This window comes from Excalfactoria chinensis, chromosome 3, assembly GCF_039878825.1.
Source record: "Excalfactoria chinensis isolate bCotChi1 chromosome 3, bCotChi1.hap2, whole genome shotgun sequence".
Taxonomy (NCBI): domain Eukaryota; kingdom Metazoa; phylum Chordata; class Aves; order Galliformes; family Phasianidae; genus Excalfactoria; species Excalfactoria chinensis.
In genome coordinates this window covers 93,271,698-93,296,209 of record NC_092827.1, presented here as the reverse complement: position 1 = coordinate 93,296,209, position 24,512 = coordinate 93,271,698, and the positions used below count along the sequence as shown (strand labels likewise).

At 38.9% G+C, this 24,512-nt stretch overlaps 1 protein-coding gene across 1 annotated transcript in view; it reads right to left on the bottom strand.

Moving 5' to 3' along the window:
* SPTLC3 (serine palmitoyltransferase long chain base subunit 3) overlaps window positions 1-24,512 on the bottom strand; it is a 140,379-nt gene that overhangs the window by 23,815 nt on the left and 92,052 nt on the right. Inside the window, exons 4-8 of the mRNA XM_072333431.1 lie at window positions 23,878-24,032; window positions 22,857-23,005; window positions 12,917-13,041; window positions 11,174-11,267; window positions 1,644-1,749 (exon numbers count right to left, since the gene is read on the bottom strand). Of these exons, the coding sequence (XP_072189532.1) occupies window positions 1,644-1,749; window positions 11,174-11,267; window positions 12,917-13,041; window positions 22,857-23,005; window positions 23,878-24,032 (629 nt within the window). The remainder of the gene's footprint in view (window positions 1-1,643; window positions 1,750-11,173; window positions 11,268-12,916; window positions 13,042-22,856; window positions 23,006-23,877; window positions 24,033-24,512) is intronic.

Sequence of the window (24,512 nt, the reverse complement as noted above, 5' to 3'; positions counted from 1 at the left end):
TAGCTACATAGACTACATGGCTGGTGAGTCTGTTCCCAGCAGTGCAATAAGGACAAATCAGCTGCGTGAATCTTGGGTTGGCATTGATGGCAGGGACACAGCTCAGAGGGGTGTGGTGGCATCCTCCCTCAAGCTGGAGCAGACATGCTTTGCAACCAAACCACAGTCTTTAATTTCTGATCAGCTTGGACTAACAAAACAACTAACTGACCAACCTGACTACTGCTGGGGCTGGTTTTCCAGTGGCAGAATATTAGAGAGCCAAGCTTTGCTTTTGCTTCTGGTTTGTGTTTATTTGTTTGTTCACTGACTTTAGATTTTTTTCACTTTATGCTTTTCACAAGCATTGACACTCAGGACATGAGCAGTCTTAAAATGTTATGCTCCCATTCCCTGCCTGCCTGGTATTTTTCCAGCAATCAACAGAAACTGATGAACTTTTAGGGAAATATAATTAATTTGACTGTGAAATCTCATTGAGAAGCAGTGACTTTTGAACCATGTAGGTACTACCACCAACTGCTATCTAAAATAAATAAAAGGTCCCTTTTGGTGCCACTCTCTAAAGCCTGGCATGTTTTTATTTAGCATCGTAACAGATAGATGTGCAGACTTCTGTAAAGGACATCTTTCTGAAATCCAGCTACAAAAAGGAAAACAAAGCTTTATACTAAATATACATCTGGAAGTATTGCAGCTATCACCCAGTGGGTTTGCCCCAATGTTTAAGTGGATCTGTACCCCTCCAATCTATCTCCTCTCTTCGTAATTGTAAATATCCAGAGTAAAGGACTTTAAACTGAACAAAGCTCAGCAGCTGGAGCATTTTCTTGGGCCATGTAACCAAAAGGAATATTTGTCAGTAAAATGTTGGTGGTCCACTTAATTTCTCTGTGATCAAAGTCCTTAATTGAGGCTTTCTTTTAGTAGTGCCAAGCTATGTTTATTTGCAGCTTTGCTCTGTTTACTCTGGTTGAAAGGGGACGTTCAGCCTGTTTTGGATCAGCTGATCTGCTGCTGACCTGTTTCAGCTCTGAGTGACAGATGTTTAGATAAGGATTGATTTGCTCTCTTTGCAGATGGAGAACATTAGGTAAAAAGAAAGTGCTGATGTCTGTGAAGTTGTAATGACATGAGATCGTCAAAGAATTCTTACAAAAAATCGAATCAACCAAACTGTACTAGCATTCCTCAGTAAAATGGCGCAACCATCTGCCCATGCGTACAGACTACAGTTCAGCCCATGTGAAATAATCCCTGCATGTAAACTTTAAAGGTTTTTTTAAAGGTTTTTATCTTTCACATCCCGTGAATGAACCGTTCTGGCTCCCCTCTCTCTGGTGCAAGAGTCACTACACCTAACCCTACCCTCCTTGCTCTCACAGTGCATCTGCTCACACTAAATGCCACTCACTGTGACTTGCTAAATCAATATTCAGAACAACAGAGGATCTCACTGCAGCAAGTTATGCCAGAGTTCACACCGTCTGAATGGAAATTAACATTTTAACAGGATCACTAAAGATGTTACTTAACCTCCACGCACTTCAGATTTCTTTCAGATACCCAAGTTAGCTCCACTCAACATATCACTGTGTTCTCAGAAGTGATAAAGAGCACTCACATGTCTGAAACACACATACCTGTAAATGCCTTCCACAAGGATGATGATTTTTCTCCATGCTCTGCGGCTTCGAGGCTGGCCATATATTATCGCGTCTCTCAATAACTTCTCAAGACTCTGCATATCTTCATTTAAAAACAAGTAAAAGGAGAAAGGAAAATATTAGCATGGATTTTTTTGAAGTAATTTTTGATTTTCTATTATTTATTTTTTTTCCTGTAGAGAAAAAGACAACATTAAAAAAACGTATCCTGAAGATAATATTCCTTTGTTAGCAGGCAAGAAGCAATAACTGATTTAGTTTGACTGAATGCAACCCCGTAAAAAGTAGTTTCAAAAAGCTGCCAGTTATGTACTCCACCTGGGAGATTTAACGTATGTTTTTATTTAGAGGGAAAATGTAATCATTTTGCTTTAGTACCGAGGCTAATTACCACCAGTTCTATATGGGTTGCTGATACTCATAACATCTCAAGTCTTTTGAATGAAGAGCCTTCGTTTGCTTTCCAGCACCATCAAGGGCTTGGGAATCACAGGCATTGCTTCAGCAAAGGCCTGGATTGAGCTGCATGAAGCACATGAGGATGACAGACAGGATGACTCCTTTTCTTCTCAGGAAGGAATGCTAGTAAATGACTGCTGATGAGGGAAGCAGAGATAAATGGATATAAGCACATAGCGTGGATACTCTCATTTGTTGCCAAAATGCTTGGAAATGGCAGAACTTTGATATAAGGAGCAATGTTAGAAACTTAGAATGTCCAAGTGTGGATCATCTAATAAGACGATGAAAGGAAAAGCACTGATGTTTTGAAAAACACAGAAGCAGCTAAAAAATAGTAATTAAAAAAAAGAAAATCAGAGGAACAAGAGTCAGATCAAAATATGACTTTCAGTGCAGAGCCAAGATAAGGGTTCTGAATGAAGTCTCTCCTGAATGAATTATTTCAGTGCTTCTTGGAAAGCCAATGTGATGCTTCAAAATGATTCCAAATAACATCTTACACAGACTCATTTTGCTCCAAGGAATGATACGTGTGAGGACAAATTGTGGCGGCTGGGAAAATCAGTGGCTTTTTTTTCCCCTACAGTATTACACCACTGCTTCAGTAATAGATTTTAATGCAGTTATTTTTGACTAAAATGTTATGAAACTAACCTTTAATTCTCCCAGTTGAGGCAAGTACACCTTACTAGTATTGATGTTGGCCTATAGCTTTGTTTTTGCCTGAATGTAAGCAAGCTGTTTGCACAGCATTTGTCCATCATGAATAACCAATGACCTGAGAGATCTCCAGGATATGATCTAGATCGTTGTACCCTGGCACCTTGCCCTTTGCTGAGGTGCTGATTTCAGTGAAAGAGGAACACCTGTGTCACTCTGCACCTTGTAGTCTAATCTCTTGACCTAACAAGACCTTGCTGTATCTTACAAAGCACATTTGCATGATGAGTGGCCTCTTATTTCAGCCGTGCAATCAACTGCACATCTGGATGAGCTCCCAGACAGAACTTTTATGAGCAATGCAATGCAGATAGCACAGCTTCCACTAGATGGCAATAAAGGGTATAAAAGTCCCATGCTACTTTACAAAGTGAATGTATGACTACCTCTCAGTCCACACTGGTGCCAGACTTTGGAAAAGTTAGTTTGCCAAACTTCTGAACTGAAACTGTGACTAGAAAATTCAGCTGTTTTAACATAAGTCCACGGGGAAAGAAAGAGAAGACAGAGAGGTAAGAAATGTATATACCTCTTTACAGAGTTTGTTCTATAAAAACATGGATGTGAATAGATCCCGCCTAGTGTGATCTAGTGTGGAAGATGGGACTGCAAAGGGAAGAACATCTCCAAGACAGGAGAGGCCTGACTTCCCATGTGACAGTCCTGCTTGAGTTCAGGCTGAGGACATGCCTACTCAGTGGAGCAGGGCTATCTCATTTTGCTTTTGATGTCTCATCCTGAAAAACATGTAGGGATGACTCTCAAGCCTGCCAACATATAATTTACTTAGATGCAAATGGATTTTACTGAACATTTTACTCTTGTTTGCTGAAAGGAAATTGGAAGGTGGAAAAAAATCTATTACCTTTAATCTCTCCCCCTAGAAAACTGTGTCTCTTATTCAAAGTAAAGATGCAGTGCCTTCTGTGCTGGGACTTTCCAGACAGTGGGATATATCGAGTGTCAGGAAATAAACCAGTGCAACCCCGGCTGACTTTCTTCTATCAAATTATCTGGCCATTAAATATAGTTAGTCTGTGAAACACTGGGGCAGGGAGATGAGTTACACAAGTCCATCTTGAATAACCGGTTATGGGGAAAATAACTGTCCTTCCTTGTTTGACCATCACTAGCCCTGGCTTTTCAGTAGTAGATGCAAACAACTGTTTGCCAGGCCCAGGAGGTGGGTGGTTGTAGGAACTTCATACCCAGAGCATAACCAAATTTATCCTTGCCTCAGTTCCCAACTTACCTCTGAAATATTGTTTGAATTTAGAGGCTAAGGTTTCCTAAGCAGGGACAGTGGATCACTTGGGTTTGTAGAACTTAATGCAAAGTTGCATAATCCTTGTTTGGGATCCCTCACAAATTGCTGCCGGGTGAAAGCGAGCCTGGACCTGGGCAGGCACTGGTGTGTCATGCTGCCTTGCAGTGTAGGTGGGACTCCGGCTCCCGCGGGGCCCTGCCTTCTCACAGGCTGTGTGCTGTGCCTCCCTGCAGGGAGACACGGAGTCTCCACCCCTCATCCCCACACTGCAGTGCTGAGGACATCATCATCATTCTTCTGCGTGGGCTGAAATCCTCCTGCATGATGTCAACTGAATACATTTAATTAAAATGAAAAGGCTACTGCTACCCTTATCACAGTCCTTTCCTTCAATTGACGCTTGCCATTCTCATTTTCAGTTACTCAGTTTGCCTTCTTGTGCAATTTCACACAGACACTATCTGCCTGCCCCTTCTCACTCTGTCTTGCACGCAACCAGCACTCTCCCCTCGTGGGTTCCTTTCCTGGTCACTGTTGTGTCATAGGTGACCAAGTGCCTAGCTCTGATCCTACCCCTCCTTGCAAATCCCTAGAGCAAAGGGAAACCACTGTTTCATTCATCCAAACATTACCTGTAGGACTGTGAAAGACAATTTTCATTCTAGTGAAAACTAGATTTTGAGAAGCCTCTCCCTGCTGTCAGAGCTCTCAATAGCAAGAGTGTCCTTGAAGAACTTTCCCTGAAACCACAGCTTTGCCTTTTGCTTTAATGTCAGAGGATAGGGGTGGGCAGGGTGGGGTAAGTGGTGGCTGTGGCAGCTGCCATACAGCCAAAGACTGCCTTCCCTATCCCCCCAAAAATGCATAGCTGAGTGTAAGTGAAGAGCTCATGAAAACCTCCAGCTCACACCCAGCAAGTCAGAGACGTCTTTCCCAAATCAGGGAGGGCAAATGCAGACACAGCATGCTCAGAGCAGGATATTCCAGCCTTCTCACTGTGGCAGCGTCTCTACGTGTCACAGGGAAATACATGCTGAACTGGATTAGGCTGAGGTCAGCTTATCTAGTATAATAATCTTGTATCTGATAGTAGCCAGAGGCTTCAAACAGGACAAAGCCTTAGTGGGTAGAGAGGCTTTCATCCTGCTCTGTATGAGCTTGAAAAGTGCCCACCCCTTTGAAATTCAGGCACTGCTTACACCTCTGTAAGAAAAACACAAACCCAAAACTAACGAACCATCTCATACTAAGCCACCACAGCTACAGAAAAGTTTCACTCTTTCTTACCTGCTCCTTTTATTTGCTTACTCTCTTGAAGGCAGGCACATCTATTTTTATACTTCCTTTTTTCCCCCCTAGAAAATACATGTGCATAGAAGTATGAGGGCCCTACGCTATTCTTTCAGTGTGAACTACAACCACTCCACGTAGCTGAATTTTCTCTACAAGATCTCCTTGTGGCACACACGTTCCACTTCCAGAGCTCTAAATTGATCGAGCGGACCAAGAAATGCCATAATTGGAGTAACAGCATCTCACCTGTTGTCCAAGCAAGAAACATTTTGTATGGAAACCCAGAGAGCTCACACCTGCACGACACACATTTGTCATCAACCACCTGATCTCTGAGAACTCCAAAATACCCCTTACTGTTTTCACAACACTCTTACAAGGTGTATGAGGAGGAGTTGGGAATGTACCACTGTGATCCTCACTTTTCAGATGTGGATTCAAACACCAGATTAGAGGCCAGATTTTCATCTACCAATGGTACTTGGTTGTGCCTTGCAATTCCCTGCCTTCCTCATAATATCACTTACCCTGATTGCATGGTGAAGTGCAAGTCCCTTGCAATGAAGGGAACAGGATTTTTTCCCCCTGTGGCTTGACTTATGTGTGTAGTCATGACATTCACACGGATTGCTTAAGCAATTGCAAATCTAACCCTGAAAATGTGATGGCAATTTAGTTGCTTGATGCTATGTGGGAAAAATGCAGTAGAACTAGAAAGAGCAAACAAATCCTAACTCTTCTTAGGACAGCACCTTCCTTATATGAGCTAATATGAACAGAATCCACCTGGATGTAGTCAGGAACAAACTCATCCATTCACTGATTGATGCTATCTTATGCTCTCATCTCACACCACTTTAAGGCCCAGAATTGTTGTGATGGGAAACCCTTGATAAAATCGTGAGCTGATTAATAGTTAGATGTTTGCTTTTGCTTTTCAAGTATTATTGGAAGAGCCAAGGGATTTGGTAAAATATTTAGCCAAGAAAAAGGTACGAGGTTCTGAAATAGGGCTTTAAAGTTTGACATTTATAAAAAATCATCTTAGGAACCAAAAAAGAATAAGGCCACTACTGCCACAGAGGCAGGAAGATGTCTTCACCTCCTACCCTTCTCCCTCTGCGTGCTGGCTGTGAGGCTGTGCTGCTGGAATGACTGCATTTCAAGGGAGGAAGTGCCTCTCTTTTCCAGCTTCCTAGGCAGGTCACTGCCCAGGAAATGTCAACATGGTGCCCACACTACAGCAGGGGAGAAGGCAGGCAGGTGCTTTATGAGCAAGCAGGAACAATTTTAGCCCATTACTACTACATAAATTTAAGAGTACTCAGGTCTATACTATTATTTAGGGTTTTGATATCAGGCCTGATAATATTATTCTTGGTCAATCTGTGTCTGGAAAGGCACCCCATAATGCAAACTAATCAGTTCCAACTTACACCTAGTCAGACTTAAAGTTCCTACTATTAGGTTAAAAATATTGTCCTAAGAAAGAATTATTTCTGCTGCCAGAAGGGCTCTGCAGAAGAACATGTTTGGAATAAACAGAAAGAAAAAGAAAATGGATAAATGAGTATTTATTTTTAAGCATTGAGCATCTTAGTGATTTGGCTGGTAACTCTATACCTCAACTCAGCTTCACTAGCAACACATCCTAAGTGGCATTGAGTGAGGCTGGAAAAAGGCTGGGCAATGTAGGAGAGAAAGTTTAGAAGACCAAAGCTTCCCTTCTTGCTGTGCAAATGTCACAGAGATGGTGGATGGGAGGTTTCAGACATTACAATGACTATCTTCAGAAAACAGAAGAGCTGTGATTCACCAATTAGCCTCACCTGGCTGCTGTGCTCTTCTTGAGGGTTGTGCTACCCTGCTGTCCCCTGCTGCTAATGTTTGACAAGGCTGGGTATGTGCCTCAGTAGTAACATGTGCCTATAGCTATAGGCTATGCTCACTCTTGGAAGGTTTTGTTTCACCATACCTCCAGTGAAAGAGCCTGGTGCAAATCAGGATGAGCTGTATGAGCAACACAAGGCTCTTAATTTTTGATCCTTTTAATATGTAGTAATAACAGTAATAATGAACAGTAATGACCGTAATAAACCCTAACCCCACTCTGTAGAGCATATCCCTTCGACCCTGGCAGGACAAAGACTAGCAACATTGCTACTGAGAGCCACAGGAAGGGAATGTAGACCAGGTGTTTTTGGTGTCATGAATCAAATATTCTTCTAAATTTCTCTCACCTAGGTGGCATGTAAGTATGTGCCTGTGTATTAATCAACCCAAGCCTGTACGTGCCTGCCTGTTTACAAGGAAGGGATTGATCACCTGCAGTAAGGATGCAGGGCACATTCCTATATCCAAACAAAAATGGACTTAAGATCCACATCTCATTTTTAGCTCTATTATTCATGTTAAGGTTTAAAAGGCTTCACATACACCTTCACCGTGCAATGGTTTTGTCAAAAAAGGAGAGGGTTTTTCTTTTGAACTTTGGAGAAGCATAAAGGTTTAATAATTCTGTCAGCTCCTGAAAAACTACTAAGAATTTTTTGGCTCAAAATTGCAAAGCTCAGGACAGCCACCCACTGACTGAAATAGAGTCTAATTAACTTTTGTAAGAATAAGAATATTATACATAATTAAGGTAATATATAGAGATTACTTCTTTGCTAACTAATGAAATAAGCGTAATTATTTACTTTTGCACAATGATAAAGAGATCTAGTATTACAGATTATACACTGAAATAAAATGATTTTCACTCTTAAGGATATAGCTACATAATAACTTTTGGAAGATGGATGTGCATCAGTAACAGCTATAAAGAGCAGTTTTTAGTCTTTTCTGTAAAATATTTAGAGCATTACTTTTTTTTTTTTTTCATAGAACACAGTTTCCTACAGGGTTTTTGAAAATTATTTTTCTGGAATAGGACTAAGGAAATCAAAGCCAAATTATGTACGTTCTATGCAGTTTTAAAAGAGGCTGATGTAAGGAGCATGGAATGTGTAAAGAGTCTGCTTCCTCAAGATGCAACCTAATAGCAAAAAGGTAACTTCATAACGTGCTGCCTGATTTGAATTTATATTTTCACTCTCCTCTGTAGAAGATATGTATCAAGCAACAGTAGTGCTACTGCCTGCCACTCCTTCAGTTTTCCTTAGTGTAGGGCAACCCTAGGTCCAACACCATTTGTGTGACTTGACACAGCTTCAAAGGAGATGAGCCAACTCATGCCAGTGGACAAACTTGGCTCTGCATATAGGAGTCAGAATGTATAATACGGCATTAAGCCCTAATCCTTTTCAGAATAGGATTCAGATTTACTCTTCCACTCCTTGCTTGAGAATTGTTCCAACCTCTCAACAAAGAGCCCTAGAAAAGCCTTTGGCACAGTAACATTGTCCAATTGATGCCAGGAGTCAAACTTATTACAGGATCATTGATTTCTCTATGTGAAACAACACATAGAAGTCCCCGCTGTATGGAAAGGGGGGAGGTGGAAGGTACTGAATCTTTCTATGGGTATGCAGAGAACGATCTTAAAAAGGCAAAACACACAACTACCTGATGCTGAAATTAACACTTGCTAATGTTATTCAAGTGGTAACTCAAGGTGCAAAGGAACCTTTCTTTCACATCAAGTAATGTGACACATGTAACAGCATAATTCCCTCGTTTGTAAGCATGGCAATAACAGTATTAAAATATACTGACATTTTGGGCATGTGTGCACACCCATATGTAGACAGAAAGGAGAAGAATCACCTGGGAGGATACGAAACACAACTGATCTAACAAAACAAATGAACAGCTACCTAACTGAAAAGAACCCCCCAATGCGAGCTGGAAGTTTAGGTTATGTGTCCCCTTAATTCATTTCCTATATTTGTATTGTACAACTCCCAGATGAATTCAGAGAGAGCAATGCTGTCTGCTTCATTTCAGGAGAAACTGAGCATCCTACAAAGACAGTCTTGTTGGATTATCGTTTTCACTGCAATCATTCCCCAATACACATCCTCTTTTCCCCAAAGCAAAGGGCACATAAATGTATTTCTGCATGCGATTTTAACAGCTATTAAACAAAATGTCCTCTTTGCCAATGATGGCAGGTGACAGCTGCACCTGAAATGGATTGTATGCTTGGATTTGTGCTTCAAAATATGGGCAAGATGATCTGAAGGATGCTCTGGTTCTCTTTCACAAAGTACAGGGGATTCTAGTTGAGAGAAGGCTAGTATGGCAGTCATGCCCAAAGTATCTACATGGAAGTGGACCAAGTTGGGGCATGCTACTGTCTAGTCTGTGAATAACTACTTCTGTAAAAACATTCTGGTTCACATGATCATTAATTCTTACATGATCTTCAGAAAATACTTCTTGTCCAAATTATGAATATATATTAATTGCAACACCATCTTCTCTTATAATTACAGTGTGTCTTTCATTTCAAGAGATCCTTAGGCTTGTTACAGCATATACATAATTCATTTTTGCTCACCTCAGGGCTGAACACAACACAATAACAGAAAGGACTGTATTAGTTATTAATAAAGGTAATCAGATCTCTTTTCTCATTCCTCACCACTTCTCTAGCTTCCTAATCTCTCTTGCAATCACTGCCCAGTGACTGCAGTGGTGATATAAAGGAAATTTGCAAAGTGGAATAAAGGAAAAGAACAAGCTTTTGTCATCAAAGCCAATCACAATGTCTCTGACTGTGACCACAGCATCATTAACTAAATAAAAGTTAAAAAGCACGAGTATTTTAGAATATAATTACATGACTGCAAAGTTAATGTTTGGCATTATTATTATTTCTATACCTCACCTCAAAGATTATTTGGGATGGTTATCTTAATGTAATCATCTGCATTTTGGTATTTCCCCCTCTGGGAATTTGGAGAGACAGTTTCAAAGGTACACCATGTTAATGTATCTCTACTGGGAACGGAGGCAGAAAATGTATACTGTATTTTTCTAAGTATGTCTGTACTATTTTGCTATGGTGACAATAACAAAACCTTTTCAGCAGCACACAGTCAATTCAGCATATCAAAAAGACAGCAAAAAGGTTAAGACTCCAGATTTCACAGAATCATAGAATCACCAACTTAGGAATAAAACCTCTAAGTTTATCCAGTTCAACCATCCACTTATCACCGGTATTTCCCACTAAACTATGTCTCTCAGTACAACATCTACATGTTTCTTGAATGGTGACTTCACAGCCTCCCTGGGCAGCTGTTCCAGTGCCTGACCACTCTCTTGGAGAAATATTTCCTCACAGCCAACCTACATCTCCCCTGGCACGAATCGAGGCACTCCCCTCTACTTCCATTACTAGTTATAGGGGAGAAGAGGCTGATCCCACCTCACTGCAGCCTCCCTTCAGGCAGTTGTAGTGAGTGATAAGGCCACCCCTGAGCCTTCTCTTCTCTAGTCTAAACAATATCAGCTCTCTCAGCCACTCCTTACAAGGCTTGTGCAACAGACCCCTACCAGCTCTGTTGCCCTTCACTGAACACCTTCAAAGATGAAGGTCCAACCTGATAATCCAGACCTTGCACAACAACAAATACAATCTCACACTGCCAATTTCTCCCCCATCTGAGATCGCTCAATGTTGAACAGTTAATCCTTGTGCCTGGATAAAAACTTGATATGGAAATTGTAAGGAAAGCATGCACTGAAAGGAAGCGTTCCTGCCTTAGACACAGACATGTCCACACCTAAAAACATTTCCAACTTCAATACTCACTATTATGCTTGAAGATTCTAATAGTAGCACCTGAAAGCCTTGCACCAAGAACGAGAGAAGTGTGGTTCAATTCATCACTTAGAATGAGGCAACCCTGTGGAGAAGGAGTACAATAAGTATTTGCATGAAGTGGGAGGCTGTTTGCAAGTGTGTGTGTGTGTTTCACCATACAGTTATGTCTGTATATACATAAATACATGCACATATATAGCATTGCATTAATTAATCTTACACGTGAATTGGTATTTTTGCAGGAACCACTGCAAAGACACGCAGAAACAAAATTCAGCTTCTCAGACATTCCCAGGAAGTGCATGACATTAACATAAGGAGGACTGATACTGAGACTGGACTAACATCATTTTGATAACTGTAATAAGATCAGGATGGATTGAGGCTGCCATTAAGATTCAAGTAGAGCCAAGGCACTAAGCACAGTCTTACTCTTTCTCTGGTAAATTCATATACAATTCATCTGCAGTGTATGCTTCACTGATAAACTCAGTTAAAAAATTACTTTCTTTATAGTATAAAATAAAAAAAGTAAAAAAAAAAAACAAAAAACAGCACTGTACACTATATCAACAAGATCCAAGATTCACAGTTGAAATTCAAGCTGAAGCCCTAATGTAGCTCTGTTTTCTGTTGTATATTTTATGTTGTGATGTTTCACTATCCAGTACAACGACAACACAATATTAACTAAATAAGTATTATTTAGGAAATGGATTGTGCCTAGGATTAGAGGTACCTATACAATTCTGCTCAAAGACTGATGTAACAGGAAGAATTAGTTATGTGCATCTTGACAAGACAATATAGCTGCTAGATTTAATTATAATGAAAATGAAATCTCCCAAATATATGAGAACTACACAATATCTGCAATACATAACATGTAATATTAAAATAGACTAAATTCTGCATGATATTCTGCATGATACAGTAATAACTTCACGTCACTTGTACCTACGTATCCCACTTGTGACAAAGGCCTGCGTCTCCCCATGAGGCCAGCTAACCGAAGGATAAATATTTTAGAGCTAAGTGAGAGAAAATTATGTAATGCTGCTGTGCATGTCTGCAATTTCATAAATTTACCTCTATTAGTTCTTAACTGTTTCTTCAGACAATACTGGACTACTTTTCCAGCACCACGGTAGACTGAAGTTCATGTCCTCAGTAGCTCAATCATTGCGTACATATATTTTAGAAATCCCTTGTAAAAGCTGGATTCTTTCTCAATAGTGAGGAAATGACTTCACCTCAAGCCAGGTTATTTGGAAGAAATCTTGAACATACATCGTGTGTTGAATTAATTCCATCTCCATCAAGGGGGAAATACTGTTTCACATTTGCCTGAATTGGAGAGAACAATTTTCCCAGCTAGCATCACAGTATACGGACATGTTGCATCAGGAGCTGTGATGAATGAATGGGATTATTCATTTTCATGCCTTTGCATCGGGTTTTCCAAATTAGAGATGAGATTCCTTCAGAATCAAACAAGAACCAAACTTTTGTCACATGGCCTCATCTTTAGACTTGCATTTGCTGCCAGCCTTCTTTGTAAGGGCTGGCCAGAGATTCATTCTTCAGAAATGCTGAAAGCTGTTTTGCTTCCCTGATATCAAGCTTTTTTCCTCAACTGAGCCTTTCCATTTAATGCATGCCTAGAATACTGCAGCAGTTGTAAAAATTATTAGCAAACAATAGTTGTGTGTTTCATTAAGAAGTACTCACCTTCCCAACAAGTGCTGGAATATTCATTGAATTTGTTGCAAATCCCATGCCAAACACCATAGCATCTTCCACACCTAGGAACTTGGCCACAAGATTCTCTAGTTCTACATGCTTGTCTAGGGTCCCTGCAGAAACAAACACAGGCAATCTCATTAGATTGTGAAAATTATTAATTCTAAGGACACATTCAAAAGTACGAGTCAGGAAATCTGTCATTAAGCCAAACTGCTTTTTCCTTTCTTTTTCTTTTAGTTCTATTCAAGTTTTTCCATTTGTAGCTCGTACATTTGTGATAAAACAAGAAAAGGAAGGATGCAAATCAGCTATAACTAATGCTAACAAATACTGTTGTTGTTAAGATAGGAAAGCAGTTGCTTTGGGGAAAAAGAAAGTTTCTGTTTCCCCTAGCAACAACTGTTGATGTAGATTATCCTAAAGAGTCATTTCTTGCTTCCCCCCTTGTTAGTACTACCCTGGTGAGGAACAAGACCTTTTTATGCGTAGGACAAACTGTAGGCATTTTTGAGTTCTTCCTGAGTGAGAAAGCAGATGACAGCTACAACAAAGTTCTTCAATTGTTTTCCTGAACGTCTGTATGTGAGAGTACGAAATCCTTAATTGTGATATTTTTATGGACTGACAAACAAAATCTTTCTCCATCCTGTTAGACTATGGGTAATAGAAGGTAAGCTACGCTCCCTTACTGTTAACTATGTTCTTTCCTGCCTTGCATCAGCCGAACTTCAATGCCAAGGCAACACTGAGAGTCTTCCTTACTGGAAATTATTTGTCTAATATTACTGCCAGGAGTCTCCAAACAAATACAGTGCTCCAGAAGTCCAAAAAAGCAATATCTTTGTGCTCTAACTCACAAAGGAGGACAATAAAATACAAAAGAGGATAAATAAAAGAGCAGTTTTAAGAAGACAAATAACCTTGAACAGTAACGAATCATCCCAATTTGCTAACTCTCTAGTCTTTGTTTGCCTGGCTGTGCATTGCGGTACCAAGGGTGAAGGAATTCTTACAAGATCATCTGTGGGGAAGAAAAGAGAGTTGGCTGTGGATTTCCCCTATGAATAAGGCTCCAAGCAGAGAACAGAAGACAAAAAAACAAAGTTAACCTCTTGCCTTACTTGAGTTGCACAAATTGATGTCACAATAATACAGGCAAAGTGGATTACAATTAATTGGAACAGGAATTTGGTGTTTACTGTGATAGGCAAAGGGCAGAAAAATGGAGAAAAGCAGAAGCTTGGCTAAAGTATCCTAACAATAATTTTGAGTCAGGAAGATGATCATACCCTTACCACAGAGATAAGCTCATTAAAAACAAAAAGAAATCAGAATGACAGTACAGTTTCAGCAGCAGCACTAACTTGGCTATTGCCATGAGGTAATGCTTTTGTTAGTTCTTCTCAATTAAATACCTTGAACCTTCAGTAGATGTGAGTAGACTGTGCATGAAAGTCTTGGAGGGTGGCTACTTGCATTTGTACGATATAGCGACGGAATGAATTAGAAGCAGGTTTGTGAAAGCATGAGCAAAGAGCAGTGCTTGATTTGCAAGGCAGTGATTTTAAAGCATGAGAATGTTGCTCCTGACTCTTCCAGGTGTAAATTTGACACTGCTGGGGTGGAGTTAAATTGCTGTTTTGGGGTTGCAATGTAGGCTTTCTGTTTTTGCAAATAAGGAGAGCCTGACTCTCCTCCAGTTGTTACTGGTTGGGTGGATGGGGGGAGGGTGGTGGATGTAATCTACCTTGATTTCAGTAAGGCATTAGATACTGTCCTCCCTTATATCCTTATAACAAAGCTGAGGAAGTGTGGGATAGATGAGTGGACAGTGAGGTGGGCTGAGAACTGTCTGACTGGCAGAGCACAGGGAGTTGTCATTGGCAGTGCAGAGTCCTGTTGGAGACCTGTAAATGGAGCATCTCCCCTATGAAGAAAGGCTAAGTGAACTGTGTCTGTTTAGCCTTGAGAAATGAAGACTGAGAGGGGACCCGATCCAAGCCTATGAATAGATTCCGTGACTCATTGTTCTCTTCAAGCATCAATAATGGGAATACCACACTTTTGACCCTTTTAAAATGATTTTATGATGAAGAATAAGACCTCTGAAAGTAACCCTATTCTTTCTTATTTACTAATCCTAACAGTGAATGTTAATTGGTGATGTATATCACTATTGCTTACAAATACTTGACTGAAAATTTGAATCAATAGGGGTTTGTTTTGCAAAACCAAAACCTGAACAACAAGTATTTGCAATATCATCCCTAGGGTTGAGTTACTTGAATTATAATAGCAATATTGTAGGTGGTAGGTGAGGTGTCGGAGGAGCAATATGATACACATCAGTACTGACAGTGGGAGGTTAGTGACAGCCACATATATTAGGAAGAGTAGAATTGATAAAGCACATCATCTTGTCCTTTCTCAGCATCAGAATAAAACGGGTATTTATTTTAAAAGTGTTGCAATTATTTAATCTCATCAGATTTCTCCAGCATGGATCACTTTGTAGGCACAGTATAAACCACAACAATTACATCACAACACTTGCCACAGGTGGGGAAAAAAGGAACAGTAAATAAATCCCCTCCTTATCAAATACTGACCCAGTTTCTTTTCTTAACTGCAATTTGGGGACAGGGAACATGAAGTAATCTTTGTCGTGGCAGACTTTCACAGACTTAGCCACATCTGTGAGATGCTGTCAGTCTACTAGATACACAGAGCTTGAAAATCCCAGCAGCCCATGCTGTTTAGTTTTGACACTTCCTACAGCTTAGACAAAATGGGTAAGGACACTGTTTGCCCAACAAAGTCTTTTAGGTTCTTACATGCTAATGATGTATGCTGGCTGAAACACAAACACTGGTAACAGTGTCTTTTATTGTAGCTTTTAATTTTAAAATTTCAAAGGAATGAAGGAAAATACCTGCTTGCTTCAAGTAAAACAAAAGCCAGATGAGTAAACTGATATAAACAACAAGCTACTGAAATAAAAATTAACTGATTTTTGCAAAAGTCACTTCCACACCAACTGGTGATCTTGAAGTGACTTGCCAATGTGAGTAAGAACCATCACTGAGTAAATGATGGTTTGTCAGAGGTACTTTTAACTGGGTGTGGAACAAAATAAGTCACCTGAAGATCCCTGCCCAATTGGAAACTTAAGGTCACCAACTCTATTAAGATGTTTATCAGAGATAATATTACTGAGACACATACACACTTTTAGAAAGGAATATTGAATGAGTTATTACTAGAAGGATGAAGAAAGATGTAGAAACTACTGCTTTTTCATGTCACTCTACAAGAATGGATGATGCAGATGGTATCACAATCCCACAGTCTACTAGAGGAGCAAAGCCTAAACTTGTACAGTGATACAGTGATCAAAAAGAGGGAGAGAAGCACATAGTAACGTTATTCAGATGTCTCATTTAAGGCTGCATGTGCGTAAAAAAGCCTCTAAATAAGTGGGGTTTGAGGAAGCCTTTGAATAAAGTGAAAGTTCATGCTTTCTAAATGTTGCCATCTTCTGACAGGACTTTCAAACAAAACAAAAATACTTCAGGTATCACAGGTATAGTAACGCACCCATGTTATTTACTGACTCTCAGAAAAGAGAATCAGAAAAGAATCAGATGGATTCTCACAAAACTTCCAGTCTTGTTTGGATTGTCTAGTTTTGTTTGATTTTGTTCCCTGTACAAAACTACATAGCTGAAATTTAGAGCTGAATTACAGCCTTGATAACACCAAAGCATGGAGGGCAGCAACTTAAGGGGGGGGGGGGGTATAAGAAAGAAGGGGACAGACTGTTCAGCAGTGACTGTTGGGAGAGGACAAGGGGAAATGGTTTCAAAGTAAAAGAAAGAAGATTTAGATTGGACATAAGGAAGATTTTTTTTACAATAAGGGTTGGGAGACACTGGAACAGGTTGCCCAGAGAGCTGGTGGATGATGCCCCATCCCTCAAGACATTCAAGGTCAGGCTGGACAGGGCTCTGAGGAACCTGATTGAGCTGTAAGTATTTCTGATCATTTCAGGGCAGTTGGACTAAATGACCTTTACAGGTTATATGATTATATGATTTTAAGTGTGTTAATATCTGTACATGTATAGATAATTTTGTGTGTGTGTATATATACATATATATAAGTTATCATACATATATTTGAGATCTTTTATGTTTTATACAGACCACACAACCCACATTTACTCCTAACACCTCATTCGATCTGTCAGAAGTTGAGTTGTTTGTAGCTTAATCACACTTTACATAAACATACCTTAGCAGTGGTGAAATAACAGGAACAAACATGACTTTTTGATTATAAGTTCGATTAGTTATTTATGAGAGGCTAAGCAGAAAAGGGAAAACAGTGTTAGCAGAAGATGGCAAGAAGGAAAACTCCTATTGTTAACTGCTTCCTGATTTATGCTCTGTTCTATCAGAAAGCCAAGTTTGCGAAATATACATACACGTTAATTGTTGTTTATGCAACTATATTTTTTCCTTACATTCTCATTTGGAAACTTATAGGAACTTTAATTCCTTATCACTTTTACCAAACTGAAAAATGAACCATTTAATTATTTGTTCAGTACTGAGTTTAAAATGACCCTTGCCCTCATTAAAACTATGAACTGATATAAAAGAATGCAAAGACAAATTACAGTTTTTATCTTCTTGAATCTGCTGCTACAAGTTCATATTAGGCCTTAAAACCTAACAGAAGGGTATGAAGAGGATGAAGTTACTTTTGCACTTTAACTGTTGGCACATTTTCAGATTTGCTTTTTAGCAATCATATAATAAAACAACAAAAATCCTCAAAAAAACAAAAAATAAATTATACAATCAGTGCAAGGTAGGCACTAAAAGATCAGTTCCCAACCATGCCCTCCAGAATGAATCATTCTGCAAGTGCTCTGTGCAGGCTCCGTCTTGTCTTTTGGTCCAAGGCATAATCACAGGAGAAGGATTTCAAAAGGGCAGGAATCCTGCTTGGTTGCTTAAATAGAACTAATGATACGCTTGCTCCTGTTACTCATTTATGTAATCTCCATAAGGAATAATGGTGTGTTAAGATAAATAAAGCACTGGAACTACTAGCTCTCATGCAGCACCCCCGTCACCGCCCCAGTGCTAAGTCTAGGAGTGCTGAAGGTACAACAATCTGCTTTATTTCATTAAAATAAATAAAATTGCAAATTTTATCATCTTCTGCAATCGGTACAGTGGAATACAGCTGTAAATAATAATTTTGCATGTATTTGCATAATTCTCCCTTGCTAACTTTATGTTAGATTCCTTAGAAAAAGCTGACTGTAAACATAAGAATGACACAATGTGCTCAGCAGAAAGGCTTGTCAGCCTGTATCCAGCAGTGGCCAACTCCCATACTAGCCATAAAAATGCACTGGTTTGCTTGGAAGATTTCACATTCATACAGAAGGAATACACGTTATTTCAAATGTATTTAGATACCCATTTGAATTCTCTTATCAGATTAACTAATAAATAAAAAAATAGAGTACAGAGGGTTGTTTTTTACCCTGAATGTTCTGAGTTACTGTGTTTCCATTTCCATTAATCCCAGTCAAAATCCTTCTCAGACAATTTTTATACCCATAGAAGTGGAAAACAAAATGGTCTGCTTTTGTCCTATCCAAATTAGTCTAACAAAGTAGACAAATTAACTAGTCAAATGAGTTTTTCTTCCTCCGAAAAAGAGACTGCAATGGAAAAAAAAACTTTTTAACATTTAAATTACACCCATAGTGAGTTTTGTCAGACATGGTTGGTGCACATCTCTCTTTACTCTCACTTGACACTTCAGTTAATATGGCATATTTTGTTCTAGCTGAGTTTAACCTTGCTGTGCTCAGAACGCTCTTACCATCGTGTACAAATGCTTTTTATCATTCCTCCCAGCCTGTACCTCTGACCAAGAAAGCCCTTGTTCTACATCTCCATCTGCTTAGAACTTTCCTGAATGATCCTATTTAAGCTCAAGTTTTCACTGTCAAATTCACTCAGGGATTATTTTCCATCAAATGTACCATGCAGAACTGAAAAATCTGTTGCCTCTAAACACGCTGTGATGTCAGCATATTTGCCATCTGCAAACCATCACTTTAAAATATTCACCCAAGCTACTGCTCTTAGAAGCCACGCTCCAAGCAAATGTGCTATACTTTTCTGTTGATCTCTTAAGACTCTTCACTTAATCTCTTCTTAATCAGTGCCGTCAGAAACACTGAAAACAGTCAGGCTATGAATACAGCTTATGAATATTGCTTCATTAGTTCCTTACACTCTATCCTTACCATAAGTAATGCCTGACTTTGTAGAAGCACAAATGTGCGCACATTCCTGATTCAAATCAAATTTGTATGATGGTTTGCTTGTCCACAAGTCCAGTGTTAATGATTATACAGTAATGGCCACAGTCATATTAGCAGTAACACAAATTAATACTAAGCTAATTACGTAAAATAGTGCTCAGCAACTATCTTTAGATGTACTGTGCCACATGAAAGGTTCTGCAATCCTCCTGTGTGAAGAGCTGCCTCCTATGTTTAGTTGGAACACTTCTACTAACTTTATGCAATGCCCTGTAGATCTTGTAGGGGAATAGACAACTAACAGCCAACTCTGGTCACTCATCCAAGCCACACATCATTTTGAAGACTTGTATAATTTTCCCCTCTTGGCTCTTTCCAAGCCAGATGCCTGACATTTCTGCCAGCTGAAGACAGCAAGTTCAGTAGTTCTTTGCCCAGAAGTTGTTTGAGACTTTGATGATCCCTGTTGCCCTTCTCTGACACATTCCAGTTCTGCTGAATGTTTTTGACCAGAACTGTGCTGAGTACTTAAGATGACAGCAAACCACGTCTCTATACAGCAGCATACTGAGATTCTATGGTTAACTTTTGGTTCACTTCCTAATCATTTCCAGTATTTGATTTGCTTTTTGACCACTAAACAACAAGCTAGTGCTTTCATGGAACTATCACTTAAAACCCTAAGACCTTGCTCCTAAGGGATAACAGCTAGCTTGGACTTAAAAAGGAAAAATATTTTTCTTCCAGACAGAAAGTCCCGGAAAAGCCTCAGGAATGTGACTTAAAAGACACTGTTACGCTAGGAAAGTGATTTATTATTGTTACAATTAAAAAAGAGAAAAGGACTAAAAATGGTGAGAAAAGTCCTGAATTTTTTTTATGTAGTGCAAATCCAGAAAGACCAGCCACAATTGTTATCAGATTCCTATGCTTCTGTGTTTAATCGTGTTCAACTGACATGTGCATAATAACTGTATAGAAAGCATGAACAGGACTTCACCATTCTCACTGATCTGAGGTAAGTTTATACACTGTCCTCAGTTACCTTTCTGAGAACGAGACAACTGTTCTATAATCATCAACGTTTAGTTTCACTAAATTTCTTTAATCAGAGTGTTTTGTGAATATATATACAACTGTATTAAAACTTTCATATCAGCTTATGCTGAGAGCAAACTACCTGCAATCACATTCTGATGTGTCAGCATTTAATACCCACTCCACAGTCTGCACAGTTAAAGGAGTTTATTTATGCAGAGGACCCAGAGGACAGGTTTACCATCACATATTCTTTCAAATTCCTACAGCTCACTGTATTTATAACTCACACCACTTAGCTGTTATTGTTATTGGCTTGGTTAAAGCTTTGAAATGTTATCTGCCTGGGAACAAAGCCATTCCATTCTATTTTACTAAGATGAAGATGGCAAATAATAATTAAAGCAATCGAAAAAACAAACAACCAAAACAAGACAAACAGAATTTTTCAAATCTGCTTGCGTGTGATCCAGAACAGACCTACAGAGCCATAAATGTGGAAAAGAAAAAGAACTGGGGGTATCCACACTACTGAGAAGCACTTCCCTACAGTTGCTTATCATGTCCCTATTTAGAGGCAAACAGGTTGCAACAGAACCACAGTTGGTGAAGTGACCACTCTGCGGAATTGGTCCATGGAGGAATTTTTCTCTCTATGCTGACCATGCAGGCACAGAGCCTTTGCTAGATGCCTAGGAGAAAATGGTATAACTGCTTCGAAGACCTAATCCAGGCCTTAACACTCTTTCCCTATTTTAATAAATCCTCTCATCCTAGATGCTCTTTGACATTCGCTCTCTAAAAGACTTTACGATATGCACTAAATTACACATGATGAAGTTGTACTGAGAAAAAAAAAAAAAATTAAATTCAGCTCTCTCATTTATTTCATGTACTTGGATATCGACTGTAATATGTCCCTTGTGTAAAAAAGAAGCCACATTTCAGTAACATAGGTGCTGACCTGACAAGAGATATACTTGTACATAGCCCATTCTTGCATTGTGAATAGTCAGAGCAAACACCATGGGAATGCTCGTAAACACAGTTGAATATGGAAGCAAAGCTTCGCTCACTGTTTCAAGATAAATTCAGGAGTTTTGCACAGGAGTACAAATAAAGTTCTAGAAGTTTGTACGCTGTGGGTCTAGATGGAGAAAAGTGGAAACAAGAAATGTGTGGATTTGGCACTCAGGGATGTGGTTTACCAGTGGACTTGTAGTGTTAGGTGAATGGTTGGACTTGATGATCTTATAAGCTTTTTTTTTTTGAGAGTATGTCAAAAGTCATGAAAGTCTTTCACGTCCAAACGATAAAGAAATGGAACACCAGAAATATTCTTTGTGGTACTCAGAAGAACCCAAAATATTCTCAGATAAAGCAGAATTCAAGTCAAAAAGACACAGGGAAACATTCCTTACTAGTAATGGTGACCACTTTTAAGCATGCAGACATGTTAAACAGTATATTGCATTGCAGTCACCACATGGGTCACCTAATAAAAAGATAGTAGGGTCAATCTATAAACTACTTGGTGTGGTCTCACTGCCAATATTTTACTGGCAAATCAAACCATGATGACAAGATAAGTAGTTTACAAAGTTTCCATTATTATCATTATTATTGCCTGGAAATGAGACATAAACTAGAAATATGACTTTCCACAAGAATTTGAAAGGAAAATGTTTGCTTTGAGAAATATGAAATGAAAAAAACAATTCAGGTTGTATACATTTTTTTTTTTTTGACAAGTCTCACGAAAGACTAAAAAAAAAAGCCCAAGAGACAACTTATTGCATTTCTATGGATGGAAACAGTTTTCTCTGAAACACAGGCTGATGACACTATTAGGAATGCATGACTATACCCACACTTAATATTGGTTCAGTAGAGGGCTTTGTATAAAAATATAGGGTTGAAGATGCAAGAAGTATGCAGCCCACAAAGATAAACCACTCAATCCAGAAATGACAGATTGAAAATCTGCCTAAAAAGTAAAAAAGCATTCAACTCATAAAGGACATATCAACTCAAGAAAGTGATAAAGAATAGATTCCTGAATCTATTCTTTACAGGCACAATGAAAATTTATATGCTGTACCCATTGATGTCACATAAAACAATATATTCTTAGAGAATTGATAGAAAAAATATGTGAAAACTCATCTTCATAGTCAGAAGCCCTCTGTATGTGGTAGATGGCATATAGCAAAGATGGATGCAACTCAATTTGCTCTAGAACAATTAGCCAAGTCTTTTCTCTTTGAAAAGTAACCCTGTTACTTTCATTGTAAAAAATTCCAGGCCACTCTATGATACACTTGTTTTAGCTTTTCTAAAACTCAGCAATTCTTTCTCATTTTAAAAATATTCTTCTGTAACCATTAATAAAGCATCCTTTTAAACAAATACTCATTTGAGTGCCAGTGTGACTAAAGCATGACTAAAAAAAACATCCAGTTCCTTCAAGATATCTGTAAGAAAAATCATGTAGCTATAGAAAATCTTGTGACCATCTGGCTGTATACTCACCCATTTCTTGTCTAGTACTGCAGATTCCTGTTCCATATTTTTGTAGCTCTTTGGTTACAGTTTTCAAAGCATTAGGATCTGTTTCCGCAAAGCCGAGGTAGTTATAAGAACCCATATTGATTACGTTCTTGATAGTTCTCCCTGTAAACCTATAATCAAAGCAAATTTTAAAGAATGTTGTGACCCTTCTTTGCACTCAAAACAAAAGCAAACGAAAAAATCCCCACCAAATTTTGTTCCATTGTCAGACTTCCATTTGGAATTTACAATCCTTATAATGTCAGCCTCTTACTGAATAATTGTTGCATCCTGCTCACAAGCAGCAGAAGAGCTGTAGATGGCAATATACCAATATTAGGTGAAATGGCACTTCTGTGGACTTTGAGAATAATAAAAAAAAAGCCTAGGACTTTTTATAAGGTTCAACTTGTATTATTTTCTCAAATGGGTTGCCAACAGCTTACACAAAGTTATTGGTGTTACTGTACTCACACACACAACATAAACACGTGGTGAATGACATGCAAAACACCGTGATATACTCCAGCCTAAGCACTGTCTGCATGATGAATTTCCATATCGATTTAACTCAGTAACAGACATAACAGACTGAAATTTTTAAGTTGTTAACTGATTAAAACTCACCTCCAGAGACTCACTATGCAAGTTTGAAGCCATGTTTATGTAATGCAAGAAATTATTATTCTACTCCAAAGGGATATAACAAATGTTCTTGTAATATTCTGGCTAAGACGTTATAAATGAAGCATAGGCAGCTCTACTTAGGCTGATACAGGCAGGCAAACTAGTTTGTTATAGAGTTTGGTACCTTCTAGTTTTCATTGCCAAACAATGTTCAGAAGAAAAGGGACAGACTGACAGAACTGTACTGATTTCAGCAAAAAAGAAGTGCTGATGTATACACTAGTATGGTGCACTAGATGCATTTCTTCTGTGCTTTGCAGATAAATCAGGATGAACATTTACAGAGCTGAAACCTGAGGAGTGCCAGCCAACTCACCTAAATGTCCAGTTGTAATCATCTGTAACGCGTTCCATGAGGTCAAACTGTGGCCCTGGGACACTGCAAATTGGACGATTCCAGTTATCACGTATTCTCACATAGAGGTTTCTGGTGTAAAAGTTCTCAAAATCTTGATAAAGTGGCACAAAATCCTGGTTTGAAAACATGCACAGGGTTATGTTGCTAGGAAAATGTCTGCTGAGGAACTCAAGCCATTCCCATTACATAGGAAAAACTGACTGATTAGTATGCAGAAGGTTACAATCAGCACATATTCTTATGCTACAAACAATTCCAATCAGAAAATATCTTTAATTTCTTTGAAGTACAGGGTTATTTGGTTATTTATTTATTTGTTTGTTTAAATTTCATATGGTCCAGAAGTTGGCATAATTCTCCAATCCAATCTTTGGGAAGGTCAAGATGAAGTCACAATACTTTAATGTCCAGAATCCAAGTTTCTCAAATGGGGCCTTCTGTTATGCACAGAGCACATTCCAAACCTGAGATAAACAACTGGTTGTATCTCAGTAAATGTTTGATACATTAAAGCAAGTCCAGTGTATCTGGAATGAGCACTGTTGGCCAGACAAGTTTGGTTGACGGTAAGTTTCTATCTGTGGATTTTAATT